The following is a 19,571-nucleotide window of genomic DNA, read 5'->3' as shown; positions in this document are numbered from 1 at the left end:
TTTTTTTTCAAAAACGGCCCAAACTCGGGAAACTCGGGGTTGGCACAGCACTAGTACCAATACAAACTCGGGAAACTCGGGGTTGGCACCATATGTGTTAATGTTAATGCTAAACATGCTAATGCTAACACCAACCGCTACACAAGGTTGCACACACTTAGCGAGCTGCAGGCACACTTAACATTTCTTAGAAATTTTCTTTTTTAGTTTGACAAATCTTGACCATACATACACACAGTTACTCACAGATCATAAAGTACAATGATTTTGTTTAAATGACACTTAGCTTTATTTGCAGGATGTTTTACATTTAATTAAAATGTGTCTTTTGACATAGTATGGGAATCTTTGAATAACAAAGAAATAAAATCATCAGAGCTCCCAGTTGCTGTGATATGCTGTCATGACAAAAAAATGAAGTTAAACATATCAACAAATGCTACAACCAGCAGATCCATAATGTTGACCAGCATCTAGCAAAGTGTGTGAGAGAGATAGATCAGAGGCCTGTTCACAGGTGTCCTATTATCAATCAGCCTCTGTCTCCTCTCTTCACTCAGCCAGTCTACAACACAGAATTAGAATACATGGAAGAAACTATGAACAAAGAAATTGACCTAGTGGGATGTTTTAGTTTGAAGTTGAAACACAACAGAGGTACTGTATGTGCCCTGAAAGTATTTTACAGCTCAGATGATTGACACAAGCTGACAGCGCTACATGTACTGTATATGTCCTGAGGAAAAGTTGACAACATTGAAATATGCATTGGGTAATCAAGAGGGTCTTCCAAGTGGAGGTAATGGCTGGTGTTTTCGTCCACATATTACTGTTGCCCTCCTTCAGCGGCTGCCTGTGAAAACAAGTCAAAGCCTTCATTTAATTCTCAGCATACAATTACAGAACAGGACAGGACAGGACAGGACAGGACAGGACAGGACAGGACAGGACAAAGACATTGAAATCTTCACTCCCATCACTTGCTTACAACAAGTAAAACAGAAATAGAGGAAACGTTAGGGATTAAAAGTAATACTAATACTTCTCTCATGTGGATAATGTACATTGGCAGTACACACACAGGAACCCCATAGATACATAATACATTATACATAAAGGGGTATAGCAGTAAACAAACAACCCCTGTCATTTTTGAGTGGCTTACCCAAAAGCACAAGTTAAAATTAACAAATCTGCAAGCTCTCAATGCATCCCATCGCAATGCATTGTGAGCTTGTAGATATGCAAATGTTGAAAGAAAGAAATATACATCTAACTATTAATTTAGCGAATATCGAAGATGTAGTGCCAGGAAGACCCATGAGAAAGCTTTGTATTCAAAAGCCAGAGGATTGTTTCCATTGTGGTTCTTAAACAATCAAACATCTAGTCAAGCAACAGCACAACAAACGATAGACACATTTGCTGTTAAAAGTCTTCTTTCTTTTTTTGTTTGTTGTTCCTCTAATGAGAAAGAAGACAATTCCTTACAGGCAGCAGGTAGCTCACTGAGTTTGGGATATTGAGGTGGTAGGTACAAATCCCATTCAATTATTTACTTTGAAGACTGAACAACTTCTAGCAACAGCACAACAAATGATAGGCAAATATTAAGGTCTACTTTTTCTTTCTCTCTTTTATTTTTGTATCATTGTATCAGAAAGAAGACAATAGTATCACAGGCAGCAGTTAGCTCACTGAGTTAGAGATCCAGAGGTAGTGAGTTTAAACCCCACTCAACTCTTTACTTTGAAGACTTATTTCCGATAATTCCGAAAGAAAAAGTTCAAAAGCGGCACAAAGCAGTATGAAATGACCTCGCACCGGTGGCGCAGTGGACTAGTATTGGAGTCTGTGACGCAGGATACCTTGAATAGCTTGGTTCAAATCTGGCCTAGGTTGGGGGGCCGTGTCCCCCACATGGTTTCCACACAATGTTAAGCAGTATTTGTATTACGCTCTGGACTTGGTGTAGATACTGTGCATGTACGTACCATTTTGATGATAACAGTGTACTCTGATATAGTGCATCATCAAAATCTAATTGTGTATTTATGAAAGACAAAGGACCAGGTTTTTATTGCATTGCACAGCTGTTCCCAAGCCAGAGGGGGAAAAATGGATGTGCAGTTAAGAGTTAAGTAGTAAAACTGTACTTGACTATGATATTTGAGTTGACTAATAATCACAGGAGTACCCACTCATCTAGCAGTGCACTGAATCTTCGTGTTCCTGCAAAGGAATTTAATCACTTAAATTGGCCACTTGAGATCTAGTGTCCATTAAAGGCCAATTTGCGCTTGCGAAGACTGGGATACCATGGATTTAAAAAATGAATTTGACTAATGTTCAGATTAAGGGCAGCTTGTGTAATACATGACACATTGCAGATGTGTTGAAGTCTTGTACTGGCCCGCTGGGGTCAGTGCTGGTGTCGCTGGTGAGTAGACTGAACTCCTGTTCCTGCTGAACTGAGCCAGTGGTTTGTAGGACTGATTATCAGCTCAGTAGGCACAGGAGGCCAAGCCCAAGTCTTCTTTCTTTCTGTCTCTAAAACCTGTTTGCCACCATCGCTTATCACAATGGTTCTCAACCTGTGGGTCGGGACCCTCACATGACAGTGAAGTGACAATTTAAGGACTTTTAAGACCTCTAAAAATCTGCATCAAAGGTAATCAACAAAACTACTGTATAAAAACTGGTCAAACATTGGCCAAATTGTCAAAAAGAAAATAGCTGATCAAAAAGAAATTGCTTATCTACAAGCTTGCAACTGTGAGCTTGTAGATACTTTTTGTCAGGGTGGGGGGGTCCCCAGTTCAAATATGATAAAGAACCAACAGGCTTATCAGTCAAGGTATTGTATATATTGTCTCTTTAACCCTAGAACACTAACGCCGGCTGATTTTCACCCAGACAATTATGTCTTTGGGTACCTTCAGGATGCTCAGTGACATCATAGAAGGTAGGTGTGTTTCCCTGCCCCCATCCCAGTTTGTTCCTACAGGCAGGTGTCCGGGTGAATTTCACCCAGATAGAGGGTAAAAAAAAAAAAAAGAAATACTCCCACAAATGGCAGTAGACTGCCTTCACTGGACCATTCTCATATGGAATCAGTGGACCAAAGGAGAAGTTCCCACCTCCTTTATCTTTTTATTTTTTGGAATATTTATAAAACAATAACCAAAAGTAGTATATTGGGTAATATTAATATACCTGGCATTAGTGTTCTAGGGTTAATCATGTTACATCGAATATACTGTAATAGCCAATCTATGCGCTCTGAGCTTGTAGATCTGGTTTTCTACCACCTTTTGTGGTCACATGTTCAGATACTGGCTTCTGATTGGCTTAAAACAGTGGTAAATCAGTCAACAACCTTGAGTTGGCACATGGACCACTGTTGTGTTGCAGTTGATTGTAACTAAATAACCTTGCAAGTTACAACTGTGTTTTCTTTCATGTATATGTAGAAGTGGTAGAAAAGCAATTTACCATTCGAGGTTGTGGGTTGTTGGCTGATTTACCACTGTTTGTAGCACTGTCCGCCTCGTGCCACAACCCTGAAACAGTGGTAAATCAGCCAACAACCCACTCCCTCTCATGGTAAATGGCTTACATTTACATTGGATGTTTACCTATTCTGATGACAAACAGAACAGGGACACTAGGGTAACTTCACCTGATGGCCGGTGTGACTGACTGAGAGGAGGGGGTTTTACTGCATGCTGCAGCTGGGTGGGCAGAGTGGCTGACCTTATCCAACGCTGGTCCCATAAGTCAAAGCCTAAAGGATATTTATAGCAACTGGTCAAGCCATCGAAAATAGCTACAGCACAATGTCTTCCAAATTGAATTGGACTATTTCCCACCAGAAGAGCATGCATTAATATTACAACTCCTGGAATTCTAAAGCATTTACCGGCATATCATTTAATTCAAACCCCGGAACTGTTCCTCAAAATGGACTTAAGGTTTTGGGCAGCGTGGGGGAGGGGCTGAGTTTATTTTTGGTGTCTTTTATACAAAGTTGCTTTGTCCTTTGATGTGCGGGGCACATTTCCCTCCCATTAGAGTATAATAAATCACCTTTTCGATGTGGGCTGTAATGGTAATTCCTCTCTATTACGGGCCTTTGATGGTCATTACTCTTTTAACAGTCCCTAAATATAGGAGCTCAAACTGGCAGGCTGCACATGGCCCTCATTTCTAATTCACACATCTGTCCTCGCTTAGTCGCCATTTTGTCGCCATGAATATAGAAGACCATAATACCTCCTCACAGCAAAATGTTCAGATATGCCAAAAGTCTAAAATGACGGATTTTAAAGCACAGCCTCAACCATCTGTCACTTTCGATTAGGGAGCTATTATTTCAGACCATCTGACTTTTAACACTACAATTAGGCAGCTGTAAAAGCTTCGGAACTACACGCAGTGTAACACAATGCCCTAAAGTATACTCAATGTCACTGCGGAGGTTATAGAAAAGTTTTATTTTATTTTTATGCTTCAGTGCCACAGCCTTGTTAGTGTCAATCATCTTTTGTGCCTGATCGTGGATTCTGTCCGAGATGATGCAGTGTTGTTGACAACTTGGCTGGTGGTTGACAGGTGCGTTTGTCCATAATTGAGTGAGGGAAGGTATTTCTTTAATGGTGTTTTTTGGAAACTGTTGTTTACCATTTTCTTTATGAAATAAATAAATCCAAGTTTAACCACTTGAACAGCGGCGTCCCCATTCTGGGGGCTGAATATTCGGTGAAAGTAGAAGACCAATGTCGTTGCTGTCGGGCAGAAACCTTGGGTGTCCCAAAACCGTTCCTTTCAGGAACCATGTGATCCAATAGTAGTTATTACTCTTACTAATACTTTTCATTGGTTCAATATTTATAAAACCAAATATTTAAAGAATTTAAAACACGTTATGAGCTTGCAGATCGCCTATTTGTGTTACTTTGTGTGAAGAAGTAGTGCATTATTTTACATATATATATATATATATATATATATATATAAAGTTTAAATATGGAGACACAAGGTTTCGGCCAGACAGTACCACACAGAAAGGGAAGGTGTTTTACAGCCTCCTTTATGGATATTCTCTGCCTTGGCTTTACTGATAGTGTCTTTCTTGTTCTAAACCAGGCAGGATGATTGTATAGGGCAGGGGTCTTCAACGTTTTCAGGCCAAGGACCCCTTAGTTGAGAGACAGATGTTGTATAAAACTATGTTGCAGATGTCATAGGTAGATTCATAGACTTGTTTGACAGCACTGTCATCAGTCAATGTTGGATTTGTGTGTGTTTTTTAAGACACTTAATCACTTTTTTTACCTCCACATCCAACCTATTGGCCTAAAGTGGCCTAAAGTAGCCGATCTACAAGCTAGCCGATCTATTTCAGGACAAAATTCTCCTCAGAATAGGGATGCGAGGGTTCAAGTATCAAAAATAATTATCCTATCACTCAAAGATTTGGCGGCCCCCCTGTAGTAACTCTGAGGACCCTCTAGGGGTCCCGGACCCCCTGTTGAAGACTCCTGGTATAGGGGGTATACTGTACGTTTGCATACTTTTTTACTAATAATTGATGGTATCTTTATTGTGATGCTACTCTTCATATGAATGTATCTTGCTGTACTCCTAATGCCCTGTATCTGTAACTTAAACTGCTGTGCTGTCTCTGGCTGCTGAATTTCCCCTGCGGGATCAATAAAGGTATCTACTGTATCTATCTAACCATCGGCTGAGATTAGATCAGACATCAATATGTCTCATTTAAAGACCCTGAGATCTAGCTTCAGGCACTCTTCAGACTGATACCATGTGCTGACTTGCTGCTCTCTGAACCAGTGCTTCTCAATGTGGGGTCTGGGGACCCCCAGGGGTCCTGGGGGGGGGGGGGGGCTCCAGGGGGATGCCCTGCAAAATGAGTTAATATCACAATCGACGTTGTGAACTTATAAATACACTACTATTCAACAATTTTGAGAAAATGTGAAAAATGCTGAATAATAAAATGTTTTAACACAAATCTTCTCCTATGGGAGTATCTGGCACAAAGTCTTCTCAGATGGGGGGTCCACTGCCAAATGCATGTTCATTTTGGGGTCCTTGACAGGAAACTGTCAGACTGATACAGAGTGCTGACCTGCTGACTCTCTACTACACTGACAGTGAGTGGTGTTTTGTCAAAGTCCTCCCTGAGCGGCTGAGCCAAACGTCGCATGCACTGAACAGTTCTGTGTCAGAGTAGCTCTAGCCAGGGAATGATGGAGAGCTAGGAGGAGAGAATGATGATGATGATGATGGTGAAACTGTTGGCGTAGCTGCGCCCAGGTCTCCCAGGCCTCATTAGTACTGGAACTACGGTCAGAAAGTCTCTGAGGTACTTGGTCTCACCTTTGGCCAGCAAAACAGAGTATGCTGCTTTTATACTACCAACCATACCGTGGGGCTGGGCCATATGACTTCAGATCAATACCACTATTATTTACATATTTTTCCTCAATTATTATTTACATTATTTTAAATAGTGAAAATAGCCGGTATCGATCTACAGTACCTAACCACCGGTTGATTGACAAGATTGTACGTCAATACACATCAATCGAGATTGCAGCTTGAAATTATATTTCAAGCTGCAACCTGAGTAACTGTGTCGTATGACAAAACAACGTTGATTTCAACTGGGGAAAAGCACAACTTCAGAGACGTGAAACAGTGAAAGAGCGTCAGGCGGGCGAAGCAGGGGGGCATAGCACCACCACACTCATTAGTAACATCAAGCAACATGTCAGACGTGCAACAGGGGGTCTCAGAGCGGGAGACTTCAGTGTCAGAGACAGTGTGAGTGTCTAGTGGGGCGGGGTGGGGGGTAGGAGACAGATTGGAGGAGGGGGGAGAAAACAAAGGGGGGATGAGAGAGAGAGATAGGGGAGAGAAGACAGGAGACAGGAGGCAGACAAAATAGGATAGGAGTATTCTGTTTACACAAACAGAGGAAGGGTGGACGCACAGAACCCAGGGTGGAGAGGGGAGATGGGGGGCAAATAGGAAGCGGGGGGGAAACTGAAAAAGAAGGTGGCGCAGACTTGGGGAGGAGAGAGAGAAAAATGGAGGACATTCTGTCAAGATAGAGCAGCGGAAAATAGGACTACGAGTGTTCATGTTATCCCACATGCGCACACACACACACACACACTAGCATTAACCATAAAGTCGACAAGTCAACTCAGTCGACTTCATTACACGAGTCGACTCCCACCAGGGAAAGTCGAAAAAACCCCAACTAAAAACGTATTTTTTCATCATTATTTTTGCTCCAGGTGTACGCGTGTGTACAGCATTCAAACCGTAGGATTGCTTATTGCCAAGGAAAGAATGATTCTATCCTTTTCCAACTGTTTTTTCAATGGAATTGAGCACAGGGTTTCGGGTTTTGTCCCCCCGTTCACGCACATTGTGATGACGTCATCAAACAATAAAGTCGACTTCAACTCAACTTTTTACCGAGTCGAGTCGACTTCCAAATAACACAAGTCGTTAATGCCCTAACACACACTCGCACACTCACTCTCACTCTCTCCCTCTCTCTCTAGAGCAGGACAAATGGAACCCACAATCCATCCATCCATGTGACTTCCTGGTCATGTGGGTCATGCTCTCCTCAGGTGCAGAACTTAGCCACTGTGAACAAAGAGGAGATCAATCACTGTTCACCAATCAGCTAAGCTCTGTACCTGCATGGAGAGAGACTACGGTCTGGCTAGACACACGCACACACACACACACACACACACACACACACACACACACACACACACACACACACACACAAACAGCATGTGCTTCATCCACATTCTGTTCAATATTTCCAAACCATCAACTTCACTCAAAGTGGGCCTCACACACACAAACACTTAGGTAATCATGTCTTCTTTAGTTTGCGTTTCTCGGGTGGGAGTGCGTGTGTGCGTGCGTGTGTGTGAATGTGAGGGCCCCTGGTTGCCATGGCAGCAGGCTGGGTCTGGGCTGTGTGGTAATCCCTGGCAATGTGATTTTTATCATAAGTCACAAATCAGCACGCCAGGAACCCTCACAACCCCGACATGAAAGAACAAGATCTTCTCTGTCGCCGTCTGCGAGTTCCACAGTCTGTCACTAACCCACCCACACACCACCCACCAGAGCCGGGGCCAGAGGCAAGGAACCTGAACACATCTGGAACCTCCTCGCACTACCAGTCCTTCACTCTGTCATTCTCCAGTCTTTGCTTTAAGATCTGAGCGGCAGAGTTGGAGAAGTTAAATCACGCCTTCTCTCTCTCTCTTCCTCTCCCACCGTCTCATCACCTCTCCTTGCGTCTCTTACTACAGGGGTCCGGGACCCCTAGGGGGTCCTTCGAGTTACTACAGCTCTCAATATTCATGCTGTATGTAAGGAAATAGCCACCATCAGCAAGGTGGATCTTCTGAAGATCCGAAATATGCTGTTGGAGAAGTGGATCTGTAAAACTGGCTCAGCCATGGCCCAGGACATCAACAGTCAACAGTGCAGAGGTAACAAAGACCAAGTACATAGTGAAAGGTCAAGTTTACAAAATATCGACGATTTAAGTGGTTAAATGTCTGAAAATACACATTTAATTAACACGAATCCAACATAGACTGATGACAGTGCTGTCAAACAAGTCTATTGAATCTATCTATGAAATCGATGAAAATCTGCATCACACATTTATACAATATGTAGAGGGGGGTCCCTGCTTCATCTCTCTCTCAGCTAAGGGGTCCTTGGCCTGAAGACGTTGAAGACCCCTGTGACTTACTGCTCCCATCACTATCTTTATCTGTCTCTCTCCTCCCTGCATATACTCCTTCTTTCGCTCGCTCCATCTCTCCCTCTCACCCCTTCTCTCCTCCACTCCCGTCTCACCCCCTCTACGGTTCACCCCTTCTCCTCTGCTATTCGCCACGCTCGGCTACACCGGCGATATGCCCCTCATTAAGCGGATCAAGAGGGATTCCAGAGGCATGTACCAGGGGGGAGGAAAAGACCGAGGGAGGGAGAGAAAGATGAGGAGAGACCACCCTTCTCCTTTGAAAAAAAGAAAAGCGGCAAAGTGCGCGGGCACGCCACCTTTGCACACATGTTGTTCTCGGTTAAAACCCTATGGCTAATCCTACTGTTCTGTACTCGGTGTGTGCGCGTGTGCACATGCTCTGCTCGAGAGGGTACGATCAGCGGGAACACGAAGTGGGGGAGTGCAACATAAATCCATCTCCACGCAGTGCAATGTGAAAAAGGCAGAGGGGTGAGGGTTCATCCATCATTTTAATTGGAGCACAATTTGGGCCCTGGGCCCGAGCAGACCTGCAAGATCCATCGATGTTTACAGAGGCCCGCTCAGTTCGAGCCCGCTGGAAACAACAGGCAAAAGATAGCAGACAGATCTCTAAATGGCTCTATTCCATTGTCCTCTATGTCAGCTCTTCCCGTTTTATTTCCTCACGAGTTGTAAAAACTCCGCAGGGTGGTGTAGCGGAGGAGTGAGTGATGGTGACACGAGATCCGTGGGCACACACTGCGTACGTGTAAAAGTGTGTTTGTGCATGTACGAGAGAAAAAGAAGATTTATCAGGAATGAGCCATAAACCGAGTGCTTGCTTAGAAAGCCTTTCACGTTCTGTACCAATGCATAAAGCTGTCTTTTCGTGTGCTCACATGTGTGTCTGTGTGTGTGTGGATGAAGATAAATGCTCGTCTCGCATGCTCAGCTCGGTCACAGTCCGATAAAAGACTTAGGACTGTAAGTCACCCAGGTTGCTGCGGACAAGTATTTAGCAGCACCCACCCACACTGCCGTCATCTCGCAAGGTCGCGGGGGCTTTGGGGAATACGGGGGCCGTGGACCAGCCACACACTGGCTGGGAGCACAGATGATGACAGCGATAGAGTTTTTCAAAGGCCGGGTCGACTGGGCCAGGACCCACAGGTAAGGTCAGGTAGAATTACAACGGCTCCTGTTCAGGCGATAAGGTGATGCAAAATGAGATAGAACGGGCAGGAGCGAACGCAGCTGGCGTTTCAGCCATCAACTGTCCTGCTGTCAGATCACATTAAATGTGATCTCGCAGCGTGACAGTTGACAAATTCTGTCTGGCAAAAAAGGGAACAAAATGAAATGCTTCAAAAGGGAAAGAAGGAAGATATCATGGAAGCCTGCCACTGCCATAGAATTGTTTTACATTTCAATGAGGCTTATCAGTTCCGTGGAGAGATAGCATTTCTTATGCTCATTTTCCAACAACTAGCATGCGCTAATACATCGTTTCAAGTTAATATCGGGGTAAATGCCAACATTTAGCGTAAATTGTCACGACGAGATGGGGTTTAATGGCCAGCGTTTGTCACACTGAGCTGAAGTCTTACTGCAATGACGTGGCGCCAACAAAAAAAAAACGATCGATGCCAAACAGTGACCTGTTTTCACTCCGTTCCTCTCCTCCTCTCCCTTCCTCTCTGTCCCTCCCTTTGCCTTCTTGCTTTCTTTCTTTCTTTCTTTCTTTCTTTCGGTCTGTCTAAACTATAAATCTTTCTCCTCCCTTCTTTCGGGGGGGAAGTAACAAATAAACCCCTCACTGTTTTGAGAAGCCCAAGAGCCCTGTGGGTGACAGTGCGGTTACGCACATGCATGCGCGTACACACACACTCCCATGAACGCACATATCGTCGTTGTCGGGCGGAAACCTTGTATCTCCAAGTTTCAAATTTGTATGCTCTTTCACAAAGTAAAGCCCTGCTTCATCGTACAGGGCGGTCGCACAAAAGTAGTGAAAACAGCAGATCTACAAGCACACAACCCCTCGCGGTGCGAGGCGTTGTGTGCTTGTAGATCTGCTGTTTTCACAAGTTTAGATCATTTTTAAAATGATAAATGCAAAACGAACGGTTTTGGACATACAAGGTTTCCACCCGACAGCGACGATATGCAGAGGAGGAATTTCAGGGTAAACAGTGTGAAAATCACCAGTGTCTCTTGAGCCCCTCGGAAAACGTTCACTGACCCGTTCTCTCCCTCTCTCTCTCTCTCTCTGCCCCCCCCCCCCCCCCCCCACCCTCTCTCTCGTTTGTTTGAGGAGTACATTCCCAAATTCCTCCTCTGACAAACACATCCTGACAGGGTTGCTGTGAAACCACGGAAAAGGCCTCATTCTGAGTCTACACACACACACACACACACACACACATTTACATGCACACACACACACACACACACACACACACACACACACACACACACACACACACACACACACACACACACACACACACACACACACACACACACACACACACACACACACACACACACACACACACACACAAGCACGCGCGCAGTGGGCTCAGGGAGGAATGTACGGTCTAGGTAGCCAAGTGACTTGAGGGTGGACCGTTCCGTTGGTGCAGATGGAATCAGGATTGATCCAACACAATGCTTTCTTTTCACAGGGGCCATCGCAGAGCAACACTGTGGGCCAACACATCCACAGTCTGGGGATATTGTGTTTCACAAAACGGGAAGTGTTACGGTACAAAAAAAAGGATGAACAGACGATGAATAACACTTGGGCCATTTCAAATTGCCATCTCAATTTGCCTATTATGTTACTGAGTAGTAAAGCGGTGCCCACGTAGGATTTCCTCTAAATATATATATATATATATATATATATATATATATATATATATATATATATATATATCAAATCCACTGCAGCCTTCTTTGGGTCTAATACGTCATGGCAGCGGTTGGTTCTTTCCGTCCCTGCAGACTGCCATGTGAAACTCGCCAGTCTAAACACCACAGAGTCACTTTGCTGCGAACGGAGACGTCCAGCTCCTGACATGGACCAGATGAATGCACCGAGTCCGAGTAGATCAGGGATCTTCAACGTTTTCAGGCCAAGGACCCCTTAGTTAAGAGAGAGATGAAGCAGGGACCCCCACAACCCATAGATACCATATAGTTTCATCGTTTGACAGCACAATCGTCAGTGTATTTTGGATTCATGTCAATTTGTGTTTTCAGATATTTAACTACTTGCACTGTCAATACTTTGTACTTGGTCTGCTCTTTTCCCCTTCTACACCAAACTGATCTACAAGCTCACAACGCCTCGTGCTGCGAGGCGTTGTGAGATTGTAGACAATCTGTTATTTTTGGCTAAAGTTCTCAGAATATGGACGCTAGGGCCCTAACCCTGGTTAATATAAAAAAGGAGGAAAAAAAAGTTTCTATCACACAAAGATTTGGAGGACCCCCTGTAATAACTCTGAGGACCCCTTAGCGGTCCCGGACCCCCTGTTGAAGACCCCTGGAGTAGATCATGTTTTATAAATCATCTTTGAGAGTTACTGCTGCAGAAAGGTTGCCTGCCGAAATGAGCAGACACGCCATGAGATTCGGCTAGTATCGGCTATTTCCGGCATGCAACACCGTCACATGACAGACTATAAAAGTTAAGCATGATAGTTCTTCCACACTGCCATTCTAACAATGGACAGTTCACCTCAACCTTTTCAGGCCGCGACCCTCAAAATAATATTTTGTATAAGATAGTTCTATCGGTTCTATTGTGAAAATAGCAGATCTACATGCTCACAACGGCAGATCGGATATTTTCACAATTTCTGCCTTTTAGAAATGTGCGTATACACTCTATACAATTAAACTTTATGTTGGTTTGGTTACTTTTGAGTGAGAAAACAATGTTCCACATTAAGCTAATTATCTGGGGACTCCCCCAAAATAAGTTGGGGACCCCACTGGGGGTCCCGACCCACAGGTTGAGAAGCACTGACCTAAAACAAAACAAAATGGGGTTTTATTAATAACGATGATTCTGGGTTAAAAGGAACTGAAAATCGGAAAGGAAAAGCTAGATAAAAGTGTCAAATGTTTTCACTGTAGTATTGAATTAAACTATAGTAAAAGATATTGCACTGTAGCAGTCCTGTTTTTGCCAATAGGGAATTTAAGCTCAGACGGCTACGGCAGACGGCTACGGCAACTGGACATGGATCAGTGCTCGATAGATAAACCTGCCTGCCGTCGCAGCCCTTCCTACAACGGCAGAAGCTACCTTTCCACATAGTGGCTACAACGCCTGCTGCATAGACGCGTCTCCATGGGAACCAAAGAGTTCAGTCGACGGCTGTTTGCTTTACGATTTGGACCGCTAAGGCGATTGCATCATAGCAGCCGTACTTCCGCCTAACGGAGCCGCCCTGAAAGCCGTCGGAGCCTTAAGTCCCTATATTGAAATAACAGAAGGTGACAGATTACCTGCAACGTCATAGGACCATCTCCTCCACCACTCTCCGTGCTGATTGGTCCATTTGCTCCCGGACCAATGAGAGGCAACGGCGGGCAAGAGCCTGCTGGTCGGGGTCTTCCTGCAACATCAGCTCTCCATACAGATACACTCCCATAGCCTGGAATACACACACACACACACACTGCAACATCAGCTCTCCATACAGATACACTCCCATAGCCTGGAGGACACACACGCACACTCACCAAGAGTCCAACAGATTTCGATTTTAAGCCCCCACCTTCCAATCCTTCAAAACCTTTTCCATACGGCTTTCTGCACACCCTGTTTCACTGATCTGCTGTTTTTTTTTTATTGTATTCCTTAGTCTTTCTTAGTGTTTTCCTAATAAAATGTTTTCTCTTCAATGTAAAGCGCCTTTGGGTACTTAGAAAAACACTAGGCCTATATACATTTGAGATTGAAAACTGTCACATCTTGTCCCTACGTCTGTGAGTGAGTGAGTAAGCAAGTAACGCCTCAATGTCTTGCAAATGAATTCCGTCCTGTGCGAATTCCTTCCTGCGCTGTAACATAAGTACGACAATGTACAATCATATGGTTTCACCTGGTCATGAACCAGGAAGTGCTCCACATCTCTGTAGGCCTCAGAGAGTCCATGTTTGACCACCAGCTCACACCAGCGATGCCTGACCTGCAAGTCAACACACAGACACACACACACACACACACACACACACACACACACACACACACACACACACACACACACACACACACACACAGAAATATCATGAATTGCACCATAAATCACATGACAGGACGCACACCCTAAAAACTCAACAGTCGAAAAGAAAGGACATATTTTGCCAGGTTGCATCAAATAATCTTTTATATCGCTCCATTTGTTTGTTGCTTGTTGATTAACGGGCTTTGTCCCTGCTAAATCAATTAATAAATAAAATGAATAGTTCCACAGATTGCTAGCTTCCATATGTATCTCTCCCATCATGTGAATATATACGTATATTCATAACACCAACACCGAAACATAACGTTTTACATTACAGCTGGTTCAAAATACAGGATGGTGTCAATTGGGATTGTAGTCAGCGCAGTCTCAGAATGGTTGTAAAACAAGTCTCTACCAGTGGTTTTCAACCCAAGGCACACCAATGGGCAAGTCAAAGTTTTAATGACATGGCCAGAATAGGGATACGAGACTGAATGTGGTTAAAGGACGGCTTCGCCACTTTTCAACCACGTCTGTGTTTTTTAGTTAACTACATTCATGCCAAAATGTGTCTATACTTACTTACATTATTGTTCTGTAGCCTCTAGGGGGCCATCGTCCAGCTACGTAATAGACGGATTTGGCCAATGAAAAGCCTGTGTTCCCGACAAAGAGATTTTACCCGGTATATATATATATTTTTAGGTTATAACATTTGCTGCTGTATTGGGAAATACACATACTGTAGAACTAATATAAAGTAGTAAATAACATACAAATATTCATAACTGTTTGTATAGTTGTATACTGTACATTGCAATACAAATGCTAACTAAACTGCTCTCTAACCACTTGAACCCCAGCATCCATATTGTGGGAGGAACATTAGCCACAAATAACCAGCAGATCAGCTATTTGGGGAGGAAGAGATTTGGTGTAGGCCAGTGGTGGCTCCCGGCCTCCTGTACTTCACCACTTTAGACAGAAGTACGGAGAGAGAGCCAACTGAGGTCCCGATGTCTAAGTGCAGAGGGTTTAAGTGTTTAAGTAGAGCACATCATGCTATGATGCTGGGCATACACATGGCAGAAGAAGGAGAACACTCTAATCAGCCATGACATGGAGAAACACAGCCTGTAGCCAGTCTTTCCACAGTCAGTGAAAGACTTTGACCAAAGGCAGAGGACTAAATTCAGTTTCTGGCTGGACTTTACTGTTAACATTTATAAAGGGAGACTTCCACAAGGATAATTTGATAAAAGTGGAAATATTTTGGCGTGCGTGTGCGTGTGTCTGTCTGTGTCTGCGTCAGTGTGTGTGTGTGTGTGTGTGTGTGTGTGTGTGTGTGTGTGTGTGTGTGTGTGTGTGTGTAAGCTGATGCCTGGCCTTTCTCCCAGAGGATCAATAGCAGCTCTGTTGCCGCGGTTACTGGAGAGATCAGAGACTGGTTCTGTCCCTGCCTCACCCATCATCCCTCCTCATCTGGTGTGTGTGTGTGTGTGTGTGTGTGTGTGTGTGTGTGTGTGTGTGTGTGTGTGTGTGTGTGTGTGTGTGTGTGTGTGCGCGCGTGTGTGTGTGTGTGTGTGTGTGTGTGTGTGTGTGTGTGTGTGCGTGTGTGTGTGTGCGTGCGGACACAACTTTATGTTTGTACATTCAGCTGCACTCTTACGTACTTGCATGAGTGTTAGTTAGAAAGAGAGAACGCTAGAAAAAGTGCTCCTCAGAGCAGAGCACAGGTCTCCGCCAGGTCAGGTAGGTTATTGTAAAGCCAGCAATGTTATCAGGATGGAATATGAAAAATCGGACGGATCCATCTTGATCACTTGAATCTAGAGATAATGTGTAACGGTTTGCGTGATGTTCGGACAAAATGTGTAGGAGTAATATTAAAAATAAATAAAGAAAAAAGGTTTTGCTAAAAAGTCAAAAGGTCGGCGTTTGTCCTCAACGTAGTGCTATAATGTGCGTGCAAAGTTTCACCGCAATCGGACACGATTCATGATTTGCGGCATTTTGTTCTAAAGCAAACTTTAGATGGCTTTAGCCCAGCACAGCAGGTGGTGTCCATGCACCACCTGTATATGCTGCCTTGGAACGGAGGTTCAGCGATGCTCTGGTGACAACACACTCATCTAGATACAGCATCACCTCCGCAGTCCACTAAATACACATTAGTTGAATTGGCCTCTGAAGAGCTTCCTTTTCGCCTCTCTCTCTCTCCTCACCGCTATCTGTCTCCTGCTATTGAAATCTGTGAAGCTGCTTGTGTTACAGGCTGCAACATGCGGAGAGGTAGTGACCTACCTACAGTACCTGTACCTGTACCCGTACCCGTACCCGTACCTGTACCTGTACCTGTACGTACCTACCTACCTACCTACCTACCTGCTGTACCTATCTATCTATCCAATTCACTCACTCTGGAATGCTATTTGTTTAAACACACAGGCACACGCACGTCCGTTACAATCTGAATAATGATGGCGTATAATGATGGCGTGGCATGCATTGCGTGACAGAAAAATAAAGGATAGACCTGTTCCACTTTGTTTAATCATGTAATCACTCTAAAACGATACTCTGTCTGCGTGGGAATATGATTTAATGTGCTATTCTCCTGTGTGTGTGTGTGTGTGTGTGTGTGTGTGTGTGTGTGTGTGTGTGTGTGTGTGTGTGTGTGTGTGTGTGTGTGCGCGCACGTGTGCATGTGCGCACATGTGTGTGTGTGTGTGTGTGTGTGTGTGTGTGTGTGTGTGTGTGTGTGTGTGTGTGTGTGTGTGTGTGTGTGTGTGTGTGTGTGTGTGTGTGTGTGTGTGTGTGTGTGTGTGTATCTATCTGCACCCTCCAGCAGCAGCCCTGCTCTTCTGGCCCATGTAGCCCCAGCAGCTGTTCTTTGCACTGGGTTACATTCCTGGGGAGAGCCCTGGGGCGGCTGGAGCAGCTGCCTGGTGCCCCTCTCCCTTGCACCCCTCTACACTCTGCCTGGCTTCCCTTCCTGGGCCTCTCTCTCTCTCTCTCTCTCTCTCTCTAGGCACATACACACATACGCAGAATTACACAGGGACATTCCTCCATTTATTACTGCACGCAACACCATCACCCCCACACGCCCCTCATCCCCCAACAACACACACCTACGAGCAGGCACGTATTGTGCAGCAATGCAACAAATATGTACACTCCCATTATGGTAAATATGACATGTGTGTTACGTGGCTAACGTGATGTAGGTCCTGCAGTACGGTACACTGTATACCAGTGTGTGTTCTGTGTGAACAGACCTTACATGAGTCAGACATAGAACTTAAAGACATAGTTCACCCATAAAATGACTTGTTTTCTAATCAATTACTCACCCCATGGAGATGTAATAATTTGAGGAGACTCTTTGCGTCTCCATAGGGAACAACGCAGTCTCTTTGTGTCTCCATAGATAGACACTATGGAGACACAGGGGGGTGCTTTCGTTCTAAACTTTATGCAGCACAGAGAGACATCTTACACACCAAAGGTCCGTGGCATAGCGGTTGAGAACCACTGCCATAGGGAACCACTGCTGGTCATCAAACTATTGGCGTAACTAAATTGTTTAGTTTAACTATCCCATTAACTACTTGAACCTATTCTGCAAGCTCACAATGCTTCACGCTTTGAGCTTTTGCGGCTAGCACAGAGCCCTTGGGAATCCAGTCAACTATGTATAGGTTTTTAAGTTGTTAAAGCACACCCACGTTGCTTGCCAAAAAGAACAGATCTACAAGACAACACCGCGTCGCGGCATGATGCATTGTCAGCTTGTAGATCTGTTATTTTCAAGGGACAAGGGACACCATCATGTGACTAAATTAGAGTATAAAACATTAGGCATGGGTTTCTCCTCTCCTCTCCTCTCCTCTCCTCTCCTCTCCCTGTCCTCATGTTGCAGGGTCCTCTTGATGTGGCCCTGTGCAGGTTGCAGTGATTGGAGGGGTAAACCTGACCTAGGCAGCAAGGGGCCACGCTGGCACAATGTGTCCAGTGTGCTTGACCCACAGATGGCCTCTGAGTGTGCACACACACACACACACACACGCACGCACACACACACACACACACACACACACACACACACACACACTCTACGCGCACACAATATGCACGCCAAAAAAATGCATACATTCATGGAAGTGCATGAACACATGCCTATATACAAATATGTGTGCACACACATGCACACACATCACATGAGACTCACATGAAGGGAAGTGAGACAAAGTCACGCACTCTCACTCTCATACATGCAAACACATGCTCCTGCTCGCAGACAGACAGACAGACAGGCGCACGCGCACACGCACACATGCACGCACACAAACATGCACGCAGAGTCGCAGACACACACACACACACACACACACACACACACACACACACACACACACACACACACACACACACACACACACACACACACACACACACACACACACACGCACGCACAGACACACACAGCCGCATATTCATGGTCACATAACACTGTTCACAGAGCAGCCTTGCAGCCAGTGGTGGAAAAAGTACTCGAATGTTTTACTTAAGTAAAAGTATCAATAATGCAATATAGAAATACTCTTCCGTTACAAGCAAAAGTCCGGAATTCAAAATGTACTTGAGTAAAAGAATGAAAAATAACAAAATGTATATTTTATAATATTATAATTTATATCCGCAAAGTTTTCAAATAAATGTAGTGGAGTAAAAGTACAATATTTGGATCCGAGATGTAGTGGAGTAGAAGTAAAAGTATTGAAAATTGGAATTACTCAAGTACAAATACCTCAAAACTGTACTTAAGTACATCTACTTAGTTACTTTACTTCACACACACACACACACACACACACACACACACACACACACACACACACACACACACACACACACACACACACACACACACACACACACACACACTGACACACAGTTTACTAAACTAGGAGTTAACCATTTTAAGTGGATAATAGGATTTCAATACTTCATTAGGTACTGTATACAGTACAGTCTGCATAACATCACAAAACCGAAGCAAAGTGGTTAAAATGAGTAGATGAGATATTAATGACAACTCACAAATCTTTTCACACAGTTGTAGCTTAATATAAGCTATAAACTGAAATGAAGTGGTTACAATGAGTAGATGAGATATTAATGACAACTCACAAATCTTTTCACACAGTTGTAGCTTAATATAAGCTATATTATAACTCAAAACAGACACTTTGCGGCAGGTTGCGGCTTGTGTCTGGTGGGCGTCATGCTACCGGGTTGAACTTGACATACATTTCTAAATGCCATGCATGCACTATCTGTAACGTGTTCCTGTAATCACATTCTGGTCGGCTCTGGACAGACCATTTTCCAAGATGTAAACAGTCAGGGTCTATTGGGTCCGTCCTGCACTCAGGCCTGTGTATGCCAAGACTTTCAAACAAATTCACCATCCATCTTCCCAGAGG

At 44.3% G+C, this 19,571-nt stretch overlaps 1 protein-coding gene across 1 annotated transcript in view; it reads right to left on the bottom strand.

Annotated features, from left to right (window-relative positions):
• Positions 1–452: 452 nt before the first annotated feature.
• The window catches only part of aopep (aminopeptidase O (putative)), a 132,446-nt gene continuing 113,327 nt past the window's right edge, over positions 453–19,571 (bottom strand). Inside the window, exons 16-18 of the mRNA XM_080738633.1 lie at positions 13,954–14,040; positions 13,355–13,503; positions 453–853 (exon numbers count right to left, since the gene is read on the bottom strand). Of these exons, the coding sequence (XP_080594759.1) occupies positions 13,363–13,503; positions 13,954–14,040 (228 nt within the window). The 3' untranslated portion in view covers positions 453–853; positions 13,355–13,362. The remainder of the gene's footprint in view (positions 854–13,354; positions 13,504–13,953; positions 14,041–19,571) is intronic.

This window comes from Nannobrachium achirus (assembly GCF_963921795.1).
Source record: "Nannobrachium achirus genome assembly, chromosome: 12".
Lineage (NCBI taxonomy): Eukaryota > Metazoa > Chordata > Actinopteri > Myctophiformes > Myctophidae > Nannobrachium > Nannobrachium achirus.
This window is presented reverse-complemented; position numbering and strand designations above follow the sequence as displayed.